The 16,364-nt window shown below is 40.6% G+C and overlaps 2 protein-coding genes across 2 annotated transcripts; both read right to left on the bottom strand.

Annotated features, from left to right (window-relative positions):
- Positions 1 to 577: 577 nt before the first annotated feature.
- Positions 578 to 3,958, bottom strand: LOC116411539 (E3 ubiquitin-protein ligase DCST1-like). The gene is made up of 8 exons (XM_031903984.1): positions 3,951 to 3,958; positions 3,029 to 3,128; positions 2,778 to 2,873; positions 2,564 to 2,690; positions 2,236 to 2,352; positions 1,582 to 1,724; positions 1,265 to 1,378; positions 578 to 989 (listed from the first exon to the last, which is right to left on the bottom strand). Exons 1-8 carry the CDS (start codon positions 3,956 to 3,958, stop codon positions 744 to 746), a joined length of 951 nt encoding a protein of 316 aa, XP_031759844.1. The 3' UTR covers positions 578 to 743.
- A 1,535-nt stretch (positions 3,959 to 5,493) lies between these two features.
- Positions 5,494 to 14,660, bottom strand: LOC101734054 (E3 ubiquitin-protein ligase DCST1). The gene is made up of 9 exons (XM_031903985.1): positions 14,558 to 14,660; positions 9,607 to 9,732; positions 9,256 to 9,330; positions 7,912 to 8,040; positions 7,677 to 7,816; positions 7,212 to 7,404; positions 6,789 to 6,932; positions 6,061 to 6,182; positions 5,494 to 5,933 (listed from the first exon to the last, which is right to left on the bottom strand). The coding sequence occupies exons 1-9, from the start codon at positions 14,658 to 14,660 to the stop codon at positions 5,775 to 5,777; spliced, it is 1,191 nt and encodes a 396-aa protein (XP_031759845.1). The 3' UTR covers positions 5,494 to 5,774.
- Between the last annotated feature and the right edge of the window lie 1,704 nt (positions 14,661 to 16,364).

Raw genomic sequence — 16,364 nt, forward strand, 5'->3', positions numbered from 1 at the left:
CAGAAAATACACTGCAATAGACAATGAGAATTGCCTCTGCTAAACCACACATAGAGACAGTTATCAGTAAATGATCAGCATTGTCTATTTTGTAGCTGCAACAAGTAGCTGTGTGTTTCATTGGGTGCTTCCCCTTCAGGTTACCTTACAGTATGTTACAGAATGGCCTATTCTTAGAAACGTTTTAATTGGTATTTGTATATTTATTAGTATTACAGGTGTGCAATCCATTATCCGGAATGGGATACTGGGTTAGTTCAACAGATCCCATCCACAAGAATAACAGAATTACACTGAAGATACGTCTGTTCTTTTCATAAGAACCGGCTCTTGCTTATTCTTCTAGTTATTTTCAGACAGGATTTCCCTTTCTTGCTGGCCTAGTGCTACCTGCTTGCTTGCACCCTGACAGGCTCATCCATAAGCTTAGAGACGTGTTCAAGGCTCTGGTCATTCACCACGCAATATTAAAGTGGACTTGATCTTGAATATCATTAGAGTCTTCAGGGCTGCCATCGGGAACCGACTTCTTCCAACGGGACCCTTCGACTTTTAGGGCCCGCTGTTTACAGTTTTTTTAGGACCATAGCAAAGGCTGGGCCCATTGTACCCCCTCATTCCCACCCCCCGATGGCTGCCCAAGTTGCACACATCTGAAGCGTATCCTCCAGGATACAGATGTGTGTTCTTCTGTCCCTGCTGTCTTCTAATCCTCGGGCTCCTGGCGGTTTGTAGCGGCATCCTTAATACTCCTTAAATTCATAGTCACTTTCGCTGGCGTCCGATATAAATTCGTCCTTAGGCATGCAAGCAAAACAGTACCTGTCCATGTCCTTCCAGCACTGGCGGCAATACACTGCATCGCAGTCCGGCGTCCGACACACATAGGAGTCTGTGGTCTCCCTGGAGTTGCAGACCAAGCAACGCCGGACCAAGAACCGTCTCAGAAATTTGCAATGCCGATAAAATATTCCAATAAAGGACGACATCTGAGAAGAAAACAAAAATATTTGTCACCATCTTTTCCCACCCCCATTAGCAGGTATTGAGACTGTATCCCCATTATCCCCAGTTTAATACGTTGGTATAAGGGCTGATGTATGACTTTAAATCTAACTTGCACAGGTGCCATTGACCTTAGCAACCAATCAAGCCTTTGCTTTCATTTTCTAATAGACTGTGGAAAACTAACTGCTGATTGGTTGCTACTGGCAACTGCCCTTGTGGTCACACATCAGCTCCATAACCACAGGTGAAAACTTACCATGAATTCCATGCGCTTTGCATTCAGCATGACCTGTCGTCTCTTCAGCTTCGCGTAGGCCGCTCTCTTTCTAAGGTACATGTTGTACATGTATAGGACCCTCACCTTCTCTCTCTGAAAGAAACAAAGGCACAAGGAATGGGTCCAATGGAACTTGTGTGGCTGGTAGAGCACATTCTTTCTTTGTAAAAACAGTCTTATGATGGAGATGGGGTCTGGGTCAGAGGGGCCCACTGGGGTTTTTTCCCAGTGCCCTGCTGGCCCAGTCTGACCCTGATCTCTATCATCGTCCCCTGCAGATAAGGAACTTGTCTTACCTTTGGAAAAAAGAAGGCGGCAATGGCCCTGGGAAGCCTATTCATGTACGCTTGCAGGACTGGTGTCAGCAGGATTAAGGCAATTTTAAAGCCCAGCACCCAGTACTGAGCTGCCGTCAATAAATGCGGCTTTGGAACACACACTGTGGGATAAAGAGAAAAGCATAATGGTTATATGGGCAGACAATAATCATTCCTAGCTACAGGTTTTCATATTCTTGATGCACACAGGGAATGTTTGAGTGTTTTACCCAAACATACAGGGCCAAAAGGTCCCGAATCACCTCCCATTGGCTCCTCATAGAGAGCTCAGCAGATGATTCTTATCTGAAGACACAGGAGTGCAGTTTGGCCCTGTGTGTTTGGGCGACTATAAGCTCCATACAGTGACCTATTCTACCAAGATATACACGTGCCATTGCTCCATGATAAATAATGTAACATAACCGGTGGCCATTAATCTCACAAACAATATTGCATTACAACTGGCTAATCAGGAGCTTTCTAATGATACTAAACCATAAATACAAGCTGGAGCAAGTAATGACATAATAAAACATTCTTATTGCAGTTCTGTTACCCAGCCTATCAACTATATTCTCAACCAATAAAACCAGCCCAAAATGCAAGAGACTAGTAAAATTATATACATACTTGAATTGTCAACGTTGTGCTCCAAAACCGAGCTTGAATTTAGCCTGCCTATTGTGTTGCGAAGGACTTTAGGAAAGAATCCTGTCCCTTCGATCACAAAATCAATCTTGTGCTGGCCTATAGAGAGAAAAAGGGGGCTCTAATTAGATACAAAGGGCAAGAAAAAAGGGGGCTTTATAAAAAAAAAACGGTGGCAAGGTATTTACATCGGTGGAAAAAAGAAAACATTATTGTGTGAATCTTTAACTGGACATTATCAGAATCTAAAGCAAACAGTGGAAATGAAAATATGCACTCTCTTACAAAGGAAAAACATAGGCTTACTCACTTGAAAAGGTGTACGTCACATACGCCGCCTTGTTTATAATGGCCAATATTCTTCCAAGTGTTTGCGAAAGGCCAAAAACAATAATAAAGATGGCAATGAATGGCAGGCAGGTGTACAGCGTCCTTGCCTGTAAACAGAAAGAGGAAAAGATGAATTTGGGTTTGTTGAAAAGCAGGAAAATGGAAGAACGCTCTAACAAGAAGCTAGCACTCACAGCTGTTTCTCTTTCTTCTCCCTGCAGTTTCATTTTAAAGGGGAAGACAAAGTTCACGTACTCCCCTCTCCGCAGTGGGAGCAGATGCCTCTGGCGCTGCATGACAAAAACAAAGATACGGATCAATTCACAAACTCTGGGTACTTTGGGGGAACATTAGGAGAGAAATGGGTTTCTTGGGGCTGAAAAAGGGGTTTAAAACATTTGAACGTTTATTTAAAAAAAAAAAATATTGGTTTCCGTGCACTCACCCTCTTCCTCCTTCGTGCATCAATTTGCCGGAAGTACGTGGTAATATAATTATTGTCGTGGTGGATGTTTTTGTTGTACTGGTATACGTATCCATAGGCTCTGTATAGAGAAAAATAGTTCATTTGAACTGATGTTCCACTTATAGCTTTCTAGTCCTCAATACATTAATATTTCCTTAACTCAGGGCCGCCATCAGAATCTTTGGGGCTCCACACAAGTTATTTATATGGGCCCCCCCATGAACACAACTGCTTAGTGCCAACATTTTACCCACGCTCCTTGTGTGTGCAATATAAACAGCCAATATTACTCTGTAATAATCAGTTCATATATAGAGTTTCATTGGTTAATGTGCTAATAAGTCATTCAGTTTATAGGGGGTCAGTGTAGTTTGCCCTAAGTTTAACCCCTTCCCACCAACCTGCCCCTGCTCTGCGCTGTCATTGCTTGATATGGAAGTTACGTACATGTTTGCACAAGTTAAATAAACGTGCATAATTTGAGTGGCCCAATGATATTGCTGCGGGGCCCAATAATTAGTCAGTAGCAAAAGTAATTAATGTGCTAATAAGTCAGTATTTTAATTCGGGGGGGTCAGTGGCGTTTCTACGTAAGGTACGTAAGTTTCTTTAAAGGTAACATAAGTTTTTGTACAAGTTACTGTACTTAAATTGCATACGCGTAGGGGCCCAATGATGTTGCTGTGGGCCCCAGTAGTAGTTCATAGTAAGAGTAAAATAATTAATGTGCTAATAAGTCGGTATTTTATTTGGGGGTCAGTGCAGTTTATACGTAAGTTATGTATGTTTCTTTGAAACTACCGTATATACTCGAGTATAAGCCGAGTTTTCCAGCACTCAAAATGTGCTAAAAAAGGAATCCTCGGCTTATACTCGAGGCAAGCTGGATTACTTGTCCTACCTGCACATCCCTCGGCAAGTTTAAACAAAGGTCGCGCTGCGTGCCGAGAAAATGAGTCTTAGGTAAGTCTGTCTTAGGGGGTACCTGGCTACACATCCGTCGGCAAGCGAGAAAAAGAGTCACGCTGTGTGCGCACAGGGAGGGGGCGGGGCCCAACCTTCGTTCCTGCTCGGCGCGCAGCTAGACCAGCCATTCGTTCTTGGCGACAGATGTGCAGGTAAACCCTTAGCGTGACTTCCACTGTGCGCTCGGGTGCCGCAAGGGGGAAGCCGCGCAGCAACGTGACGTTTGTTAGTGCATGCCGACGGATGTGCAGGTACCCACTAAGACAGACTTATTTTCTCAGCGCGCGACCCCCCGTGCTTGCCGATGTATGTGCAGGAACCCCCTATGAGACACTTATTTAAGACAGACTTGTTTACTGTCAGTGAAAAAATAGGATCTGTACAAGAACTGTGAATAGACTGTCAAATGGAGGGGCATACTGGGCCATTGCAATCTGATTGCATGTTGGGCCTGTAGCTCAGAGAGCCAAATAACTGTAGAAGTGAAATGGCAGGGAAGCAAGCAAGGCAGTAAAATGGCAGGGAAGGCAAGTCAAAGTGCAGTCTGTATAGAAAGATGTATTAGAAAAATAAGGATGACAGATTATTCCAGATTTATACCTTCCTAGTGAGTTTATTCCGTTTGGTGCAAGTCAGTTTTGTGTGTAGACTGAACACACTAAGGTTAACCCTGCAAGTAAGAGGTACTCTTGCTACTTTAACCTTCTGAGGTGAACTGTAGCACGCTATAGCTCTACAACAACTTGCTGCAGACGCAGAGAATCAGAACAATATGTGCACATAACAGAGCAACAATCTGCAGCTACAGTAGCATATGCATTCTGCAGCATTATTACTCCAGAGGGTATGGCATAACATACAGTTATGGCAACATATCCCAACAGGGCAAAACTGTGTAGGACTATCATTACCTAGACACTACAAAAATTAAATGAGATATTAACCTGTACAACCTTGCATGTGGTTATCTTATGTTGGATGTGCCTCATTTTCCAGCCCATACCTTGTGTTTATTAATATGGTAGTCATGTAAGCACTTGTGAGTGTCCTTTTATTAAATAATTTGATTATTGAAACTTAGCAGTAGCGGGTGCATTTCCCACCCTAGGCTTATACTCGAGTCAATACATTTTTCCCGTTTTCTTAGGTAAAATTAGGTACCTCGGCTTATATTCGGATCGGCTTATACTCGAGTATATACGGTAACTAAGTTTTTGCATAAGTTATATAAATTGTGTAACCATCAGGGGGCCAATGGTGTTGCTGTGGGGCCCAATAACCAGTCATTCCCCTGCTGGAAAGTTCATGTAGAAAATGCTGATATAATTGAGTTAATGGAACCCAGTACAAACAGCTGATATTACTCCATAATAAGCTCATATAAAATAGTTGAAATTAATAATTAACGTGCTAATAAGTCCATCAGCACATTGGGGGCAGTGGAATTAAAGTTTTTTAATTCATTGGGGGTCAGTGGGTTTTGTTCCTGCAAAGTTTCATTGCATTGTCTTTTGCTTGATACGCAAGTTACTTAAGTTTCTAGGCAAGTTTCGTTGTTTTCTAGGCAGTTTTTGCAGAAATTACGTAAAGTATTTACATTATAACTTGTAATTTGTGCAACTTTTGCATCGCAACTGGGCTTCTTTATGGAAGAAGATTACATGGTGCCCAGTACAATTGTACCCCCTCTGATGGCGGCCCTGCATTGAATCCCTAGGTAAATAGCTGTGGCAGAATGATAAAAAGAAAGTTCCGGTACTCACGTGGATAGTAAACAGATGAACATCACGGACACCAAGCTCATCCAGAATATAGCTGACACAAGTGAAGCCATTCTCCTGACCTTCTCCGGGCCGCTTTTTATTGCTTTAATTGCTGTTGCAAAAGAAGTCTTCAACGACCGGGAATCATCAGCCTTCTGCACAAATACAATAAAACAGGGAATATAAGGAGATCTGATAGCTTGTATTGTGAATGGAAGGGTACAGATTAACAGATGGGGGTTTATGGTATTTTAAAAAAAAAAAAAAAAGGGTGAAACTTACTTCAACATCAATGTCGACATCAAAGTCGGAGGTCAGGTTGTCTATAGAGGCGCTGAGATTATCAAACAGCTGCCCAAAGTCTTCATCCATTGGGCTGTGCTTCTTACAGAATGGCAGAACAGCTAGAAGGGACAGATAGGAGAGAGATGTTAGCCTTTGGGGCTGATTCACTTCATCACTCATCAACCTCATATGTTGGTTTTAACAGTTCCTATGGTACCAGTGACTTGTGAATATTATCGGTACTACTGGCTAGTGAATATTATTGGTACCAGTGACTTGTGAATATTATTGGTACTACTGGCTAGTGAATATTATTGGTACTACTGGCTAGTGAATATTATTGGTACTACTGGCTAGTGAATATTATTGGTACTACTGGCTAGTGAATATTATTGGTACCAGTGACTTGTGAATATTATTGGTACTAGTGAATATTATTGGCACTACTGAATATTATTGGTACCAGTGACTAGTGAATATTATCGGTACTACTGACTAGTGAATATTATCGGTACCAGTGACTACTGAATAATATCGGTACCACTAACTACTAAATATTATTGGCACTACTGAATATCATTGGTACCAGTGACTACTGAATATTGTTGGATGGGGCTAATGGGAAGGAAAGGACAACACTATGGTGGGGGAATATCGCTAATATTGGGATCAATTACAATATTTAATGCTCCCCCCTTATCATTATGACACGCTTAGGTACGTACCCTTTTGGATGTTGCATAGGAAAGTCATGTTCAGCGGCAGGCATATGACTTTGTAAAGGATCGGCACAGCAATCTTCTCCTTGCATTTTAGATACCTGCCCTTAAACCAATTGCGGCAGTTGTTTACGCCGGACTCCATCATACCTGCCAGAAACAAACAAGCAACATTTTTTTTCTAGAACAGAAACGCAGGAATTGATTTATTTACCAGATTGGACAATTTCCCCCATATCTCATCCACACTGGCCTCATTGCGGCCCATCTGAGGGGTCATAAGAAAGTCAATAACGCCTGCTCCCTGCACTTTTGCACCCTACAGGGCTCATACATTCTCCACAAATGACCCCCAGTCAAGACTGGAACTAGGGGTAGGCACCTAACCAAACATATAAGAAAAGAGACTAGAGAAGCCGTAATGCTTACCCTCACAGCGCAGCATGTTCTTCAGAGTAAACTTCTGCTGCGTGTTCAGGGGATGCCCCTCTTTCTTCTGCTGCTCGATCAGCTTGAGCTCTCTGTCCTTATTATATCCTTCTGTGCTTTCCACTTCGGCCCTGACTTCCTGGAAGGAGTTCAAGATGCCGAGTGTGTAGTTCTTGAGCTCTTTCGCATTCACCTGAAAAGAAGGCAACGTTAACAAATGCCCCCCAGCCAATTGCTTCTAAGGGACTCAATAACCCCAACCTGACGGTGTAACCCTGCCTGACAACATTCTGCCCACCCCTGGCCTCATCATGCCTACCCCAGTGTTACTGCCCCACCCCCTCCCCCAATGTTATTAGCTCCACCCCTTTTGTTTGGGTTTAGCCAAGGTGGCAACCCTACTGTGGATGTATAAAGAGAATTCCTTAGAGAGGGGAGTGGCTGGCTACGCCGGGGGCTTCTTACCACCAAATCCTTGATGATCTTCCTCAGAGGATTGATGGTGACTTGGAGCATCAGCTTGGTATGATTTATCTTCATCTCAGCTGTGCATCCAATGCTGATCAGGACTTCGTACATATTATCATACATATTGAAGAAGGGCTCTACAGTAGGGAGAGAGACATTTGTTAAGTGCGGCTGATAGTATGGGCATAGCAATGCTTAGCAACATGAGGAGCTCATCAAAATAAACCCTTACCTTTCAGAAGTAAGTTCAGGGCAAATATGCAGATAAAAATGTTTGCCCTTTTTTCCAGAATGCTGGGGAACACGAGAATTGTCATGCATCTGAAATAGGCCGACACTGCCCAGCCAAGGGAAATTATGACTAGGAAAGAAAAATAAATTGTTAAACAAACACAAAACACAAAAATGGCATTATCAATGGCAAAGGCATTATTTGAATTTCTACATGGATTGTGTCGCTGAAAAACCTCCCCATTGATCCAAATGCGTTTGATGAAATTTCTCCCATTAGAAACATTTTTCACTGCACACAATTGAAATGGCCCGAAACAAGTTTGGATAATGGAGGTTTTTTAGATAAGGGGTCTTTTTGTAATTTCAATTACAGGTACTGTTTTATTATTACAGAGAAAAGGGAATCATTTAACCATTAAATAAACCCAATAGGGCTGTTCTGCCCCCAATAAGGGGTAATTATATCTTAGTTGGGATCAAGTACAGGTACTGTTTTATTATTACAGAGAAAAGGGAATCATTTAACCATTAAATAAACCCAATAGGGCTGTTCTGCCCCCAATAAGGAGTAATTATATCTTAGTTGGGATCAAGTACAGGTACTGTTTTATTATTACAGAGAAAAGGGAATCATTTAACCATTAAATAAACCCAATAGGGCTGTTCTGCCCCCAATAAGGGGTAATTATATCTTAGTTGGGATCAAGTACAGGTACTGTTAATTATTACAGAGAAAAGGGAATCATTTAACCATTAAATAAACCCAATAGGACTGTTCTGCCCCCAATAAGGGGTAATTATATCTTAGTTGGGATCAAGTACAGGTACTGTTTTATTATTACAGAGAAAAGGAAATCATTTAACCATTAAATAAACCCAATAGGACTGTTCTGCCCCAATAAGGGGTAATTATATCTTATTTGGGATCAAGTACAGGTACTGTTTTATTATTACAGAGAAAAGGGAATCATTTAACCATTAAATAAACCCAATAGGGCTGTTCTGCCCCAATAAGGGGTAATTATATCTTAGTTGGGATCAAGTACAGGTACTGTTTTATTATTACAGAGAAAAGGGAATCATTTTTAAAAATCTGAATTATTTGATTAAAATGAAGTCTGTGGGAGACAGGCTTTCCCACAATGCAGAGCTTTCTGAATAATGAGTTTCCTGATAATGGATCCCATACCTGTAATAGTATAATATAAAAGCCAAGGGTTTATAGGGACAGTTCCATTGCAGGAAGGAAATAGGGGGAGAAATAAAGGCAGAACCAATCACAGGTCCAACTAAGTACAGAAAGAGAATTTGAAGCTACAAAGAGAAACTCAGAAACACTTACCTGCAATTCCATAGCGAATCATATTTTTGTTTCCCGGCTCATTGTAGAAGGGCTGCACCAATGTAAAATGGAGCACTGTGTGACAGACAAGAATAGAATTAGCGTGTGTCCTCCCTTTCCCAGAATCCATTCAAACCAAACAGAATGGCACATTCATAGCGGCAACGGAAGGGATCCCAGCTACACTATGGCACTTATGTGTGTATAAAGTGTAACTCTCCTTACTGGGGTTATTATTTCACTAATTGCCTCAGAATAGCACTCTGAGGGTATTCTATACTCAGACTGGGGGGTAGTGGGATCAACATAAATACCTGCTAATAATAATAATAAGGTAAGTGTGTTACTTACGAAGGCCTACGAGAAAGCCAAGTATTGTCCTAAATAAGATCTTGAGGATTCTGTATTTATTCTCTTCGCTGAAGAAGACGTCCAAGACGAAATTCGGCAGCGCCCTAACGAGAATCCGTGTAATAGCTGAAAGGAAACAGAAATTTCTGCGTCAAAGGAATGTACCAACTTTTGAAGGGGGGGATCACTCTATGTTAGTTTTAATATGTAATGGAATGCTTTAATGCTAGCAACTTTGCCATTGGTTTTCATCATTTTTTTTAATATAGATTCTGAATTATTTGTCTTCCCCTTCTACAGTTTTCTAGCTTTCAAATGGGGGTCGCTGACCCCGGCAACCAACAAAACTATTGCTCTGTGAGCTTACAATTTTATTGTTATTGTTAATATTTAATCCAAATTATTGCCTGGTTGCTAAGGTGAACAAGACCCTAACAGAGGTGCAGAGATTGAAACGGAGGTATCTGTGCGACCACCCCGAAAAAGTTGCAGTTTTCACAACTGATAGTGATGAGCGAATTTTTCAGCAGCCATGGATTCGCTGCAAAATTCTGAATTTTGCCATTGGAGATATTTTTGCGAAACTGCTGCAAAATTTCACCGTCAAAAATTCACGATAACCGCATTTCTCAAATTTTTTAGCAGATCCGCCCATCACTAATTACTGACAGTTGTGGAAATAAGTTTAGTTGTGGTTTTAAAAAAAATATATAAAACCACGAAAATCCAAATGTTAGGACTCATTAGGGAATCATTTAACCATTAAATAAACCCAATAGGGCTGTTCTGCCCCCAATAAGGGGTAATTATATCTTAGTTGGGATCAAGTACAGGTACTGTTTTATTATTACAGAGAAAAGGGAATCATTTAACCATTAAATAAACCCAATAGGACTGTTCTGCCCCCAATAAGGGGTAATTATATCTTAGTTGGGATCAAGTACAGGTACTGTTTTATTATTACAGAGAAAAGGGAATCATTTAACCATGAAATAAACCCAATAGGGCTGTTCTGCCCCCAATAAGGGGTAATAATATCTTAGTTGGGATCAAGTACAGGTACTGTTTTATTATTACAGAGAAAAGGGAATCATTTAACCATGAAATAAACCCAATAGGGCTGTTCTGCCCCAATAAGGGGTAATTATATCTTAGTTGGGATCAAGTACAGGTACTGTTTTATTATTACAGAGAAAAGGGAATCATTTAACCATGAAATAAACCCAATAGGACTGTTCTGCCCCCAATAAGGGGTAATAATATCTTAGTTGGGATCAAGTACAGGTACTGTTTTATTATTACAGAGAAAAGGGAATCATTTAACCATTAAATAAACCCAATAGGGCTGTTCTGCCCCCAATAAGGGGTAATTATATCTTAGTTGGGATCAAGTACAAGGTACTGTTTTATTATTACAGAGAAAAGGGAATCATTTAACCATTAAATAAACCCAATAGGGCTGTTCTGCCCCAATAAGGGGTAATTATATCTTAGTTGGGATCAAGTACAGGTACTGTTTTATTATTACAGAGAAAAGGGAATCATTTAACCATTAAATAAACCCAATAGGACTGTTCTGCCCCCAATAAGGGGTAATTATATCTTAGTTGGGATCAAGTACAGGTACTGTTTTATTATTACAGAGAAAAGGGAATCATTTAACCATGAAATAAACCCAATAGGGCTGTTCTGCCCCCAATAAGGGGTAATTATATCTTAGTTGGGATCAAGTACAGGTACTGTTTTATTATTACAGAGAAAAGGAAGTCATTTTAAAAACTAGAAAGGGAAGTTTGAGAACAAACTTCATGTTGGGTTTAAAAACGTGAAGTCACTGAATGAAATCTAATCTGTTGTTGGCTCCGCCTACTTTTTTTAACCTTGGACCACAGTTATATAGTAAAACCACTGTGCAAAGTTTTAATAGTGTCTGAATGGCAGCAATTTAAATTTCCCCACTAAAAGTCAACGCGTGACATCTGATTGGTGGCTCCGCCCACTTTTTCTAACCTGGAACTGCAGTTACCCAGTGACTAACTCTGCAAAGTTTGGGGACCCTAGGATTAATAGTTACAGAACGGCAACGGCAGAACGGCAAATTTAAACCAATAAAAGTCAATAGGTGAATTGTGATTGGTGGTTGGTGACCCCGCCCCCCTTTTCTAACATTGAGTGGAAGTCACCCAGTGATAAACAGTGGGCACCCTGGCATAAATAGTGTGAGAATGGCAGCATTTTAAATTTAAATCAATAAAATTCAATGGATGAAATCTGATTGGCTGTTAGTGGCGCAACCCACTTTTCCTATGTTTGAACTGCAGTCCCCCAGTGATTAACTGTGCAAAGTTTGGGAATTTAGGCATAAAAATTGTGAGACTGACAGCATTTTACTTGTCACCATTGAAAGTAAATAGGTGAAATGTGATTGGCTGTTGGTGTCTCCACCCACTTTTTTCTAACTTTGAACAGCAAATACCCAGTGACTAACTCTGGAAAGTTTAACAACTCTGGAATTATTAATACTTAAATAATGGCATCAGTTAAATATAAACTAATGAAATTTAATGGGTGGAAATGGATTGGCTGTTGGTGGCTCCACCCACTTGTTCTAACACTGAATATGTAGTCAGCCAGTGACTGACTGTGCAAAGTTTGGAAACCCTGACATAAATAGTTATGTTAGAAAGGCAGCATTTTAAATTTAAACCAAAAAAATTCAATAGGTGAAGTCTGATTGGCTGTTGGTGGCCCCACCCACTTATTAAAACCTTAAAATGCAGTCCCCTAGTGACCCTGGTGTTAATACTGTGAGAATGGCAGCAGGTTGAATTTCCCCATTTAAAACCAATAGTTAAAATCTGATTGGCTGCTGGTGGCTCCACCCACTTCTCCCAACTATGAACCGCAGTTACCTGGTGACTAGCTCTGCAAAGTTTGGGGACCTTAGTATTAATATTTAAAGAATGGCAGCAGTTTAAATTTAAACATATGAAGTCTATAGGTGAAATCTTATTGGCTGTTGTTGGCCCCGCCCACTTTGCTAAACTTGGAACATAGTCACCCAGTGACAAACTGTACAAAGTTTGGGGACCCTGACTTTAAACATGTGAAAATGGCAACAGTTAAAATTTCCCCATTGAAAACGATGAAAGAAATGTGATTGGTCTTTGGCGGCCCCGCCCACTTTTCCTAACTGTGAGTACGTAGTCACCCAGTGACTGAATGTGCAAAGTTTGGGAACCCTGGCATCAAACCAATAAAATTCAATAGGTGAAATCTGATTGGCTGTTGGTGGCTCCGCCCACTTTTTCAGAACCAAAACTGCAGTCCCCTAGTGACCAACTGTAAAAAGTTTGGGGACCCTGGGGTTAATACTGTGAGAATGGCAGCAGGTTGAATTTCACATTAAAAGTCAATAGGTAAAATCTGATTGGCTGTTGGTGGCTCCACCCACTTAAAAAAATACAAAAAACCTTAAATGCATAGTCACCCAGTGACTGACTATGCAAAGTTTGGGAACCCTGGCAACAAACCAATAAAAATCAAAAGGTGAAATCTGGTTGTTGGTGGCTCCGCCCACTTTTCAAAAGTAAAACTGCAGCCCCCTAGTGACCAACTGTGAAAAGTTTGGGGACCCTGGTGTTAATACTGTGAGAATGGCAGCAGGTTGGATTTCCCCATTGAAAGTCAATAGGTAAACTCTGATTGGCTGTTGGTGGCTCCGCCCACTTTTTCTTATCTGGTGCCTAACTCTGCAAATTTTGGGAACCCCGGTGTTATTACTGTGAGACTGGCAGCAGGTTGGATTTCCACCAAATCAATAGGTAAAATCTGATTGGCTGTTCACAGCTCCACCCACTTTTGGGCATCCAACAATCATCATATTTTTATTCAGGCTGACCCCATGACTATGTGATTCAAGTTTGGGGAGTGTAGCCTCAAATCTGTAAGATTGGCAGCAGTTTCAAATTTCCCATAAAAGTCAATGGGTAAAATTTGATTGGCTGTTGTTGGCCCCTCCCACTTTGCTGTTTTTAAAAAAAACTTGAATGCGTAGTCACCCAATGACTGACTGTGCAAAGTTTGGGAACTCTGGCATCAAACCAATAAAAATCAAAAGGTGAAATTTGATTGGCTGCTGGTGGCTCCTCCCACTTTTAAAAACTTAAACTGCAGTCCCCTAGTGACCAAGTGTAAAAAGTTTGGGGACCCCGACGTTATTACTGTGAGAATGGCAGCAGGTTGAATTTCCGCCAAATCAATAGGTAAAATCTGATTGGCTGTTCACAGCTCCGCCCACTTTTGGGCATCCAACAATCATCATATTTTCATTCAGGCTGAGCCCATGACTGTGTGATTCAAGTTTGGGGAGTGTAGCCTCAAAGCTGTAAGATTGGCAGCAGTTTCAATTTCCCCATTAAAGTCAATGGGTAAAATTTGATTGGCTGTTGTTGGCTCCTCCCACTTTGCAGTTTAAAAAAACAAAAAACAAAAAAAAACTTGAATGCGTAGTCACCCAATGACTGACTATGCAAAGTTTGGGAACTCTGGCATCAAACCAATAAAAATCAAAAGGTGAAATTTGATTGGCTGCTGGTGGCTCCGCCCACTTTTAAAAACTTAAACTGCAGTCCCCTAGTGACCAAGTGTAAAAAGTTTGGGGCCCCCGGTGTTAATTCTGTGAGACTGGCAGCAGGTTGAATTTCCGCCAAATCAATAGGTAAAATCTGATTGGCTGTTCACAGCTCCGCCCACTTTTTAGAAAATGGGGGGCGCTAAGAATAAGAAGAAGAAGGGGAAGAATCAGCCAAAGTGGAAGAACAGTCTGTGGGGGTTTCCAACCCAACACAATTACAGTTTGATACAAATAGAGTCTATGGGAGATGGCCTCCCCATAAGAGCTTTCTAGATAACAGGTTTCCATATAATGGATCTTGTATTAGTAACTTACTTGAATTTGGTCTTTTTTCCTTATAAAGAAGACATTTTAGACCCTTTGATTTCTTCTTTCTAATCATTTCCCTGATCTTTTGTTTCATCTCTTTTTCGTTCATGTTTTCAGTGATATTTTGAGTTTTCTTCATTTTATTTGAAATGTTAAAAAATAAATAATAATTTTAAAAAAAATAGGTGAGTTTGAGAGAACCACAAGTTGTTGCTCTCTCAAGCCACGCAGAGATTAACTGACTGCTCGGCTCACAGTGGGGAAGCCTCTTGTGATGTCATCAGTCTTTTCATTGTGACATCACAGTGACTGGCTGGCCGTGGGAATAAAGCTAACCAGTGTAAAGTGAGTGCGCAAATCTTTGTTGCAGGAGACTATAATAATCAAGTGGTATTTGTATGTTTCAGAAGTTCCAAAACATTGTAAACACAACTCATAGAGACCCATTTAGCAATTTTTTCTTATTCTGACGCACAAATGAAACCGTCAAAAAACCCTGAAAACCTCTGAGACCACAAAGCATAAAATTAGCCAATTAAAAAAAACAAACAGCTGCCATTGATTTCTACATGGCCTCGACAGCTTTTATATGGGGTATTTTTACTTTTGAATTTGTCAGTTTTGTCTCATAATAAAATCGTTTTTTTTCATTAAAAACAAACAAACATATTTTTGCGCAAACAACTCGACTCATGAAAGATATAACACTTAGCCATTAGTAACTGCCCCCATATAAAAGACATAAGGGTTAATTCACTAAAGTGCGTTAATTATTATCGCACCCTTTTTTGCGTTAAAATTGACGCGAAAATTAACGTGCAATTCGCTACAGTATTACCGCATGTGTTAAGTCGCATGCGTTAATTAGCGCGCAGAAATAATACTAACGCATGATTCACAAACACTTAGACGCGCTAAATATCGCATTAGTCTGTGCGAAAATTAACCCCTACTTGGGGCAGGCGGTACTTAAAGAAAATTGCGGTTGGTGAGCTTTTGGCAACACAATATGGACTTTGCAGTGGGATTTATTCAGTCTGTGTTGGCCCCAGAGTGATGCAGCCGCCAGTTTGTAACATGGTAACATGGCGTGCGTTTTTTTACGCGGTGTGTTGAATAGCGCTCGTTCCATCAAATACGGCACGAATAGTCTTTGCGACTAAAATAACGCAAGCAGCATCGCGCGTAAATTACCGCAAGTATGCTTTTAGTGAATCGTGCGTTAAGACATGAAAAATAAAAATTTTAGCGCATGCTATAAATAACGCACCTTAGTGAATCAGCCCTATAGGTTTTTTTTTTTTAAATGGCCTATAAGCCAAATGTATTTAACAACATTGCTGCTCCCTCCACAATTTAAAGTTTATATGGGCTCATTTACTTCCCGTGCTGCAGTTGGCACATTTGTGCCTATTGGTGCAGGCTGCTGTGGGCACCCATGGGCTACCTCCACCCCTGTGCCAACTTCGCAGTGCAGCACATTAAGTAATTGACCCCCCTTATATCTATCAAATAACCCAATAGACTGTAGGAGACCATCAGGAAGTAGCTTCATTTAAAGGGGCTATTCACCTTATAGTTAACTTGTAGTACGATGTAGATTCAAAGAACATTTGCAATTGGTCTTTATTTTCTATTTGTTTATTTTTTTAATGATTTCACTTTCATTGTGGCAGTGTTCTGGTTGCTACAGTTCAAATCACCTTAGCAACCAGTGAATAGTTTGAACAAGAGACTGATATATTTATAGGAGAGGGCCTGAATTGAAAGATAAAATAGTAATAGAAAGTAACAATAACAATAAAATTGTAGA

The sequence above is a fragment of the Xenopus tropicalis genome, chromosome 6 (genome assembly GCF_000004195.4).
Source record: "Xenopus tropicalis strain Nigerian chromosome 6, UCB_Xtro_10.0, whole genome shotgun sequence".
Taxonomy (NCBI): Eukaryota; Metazoa; Chordata; class Amphibia; order Anura; family Pipidae; genus Xenopus; species Xenopus tropicalis.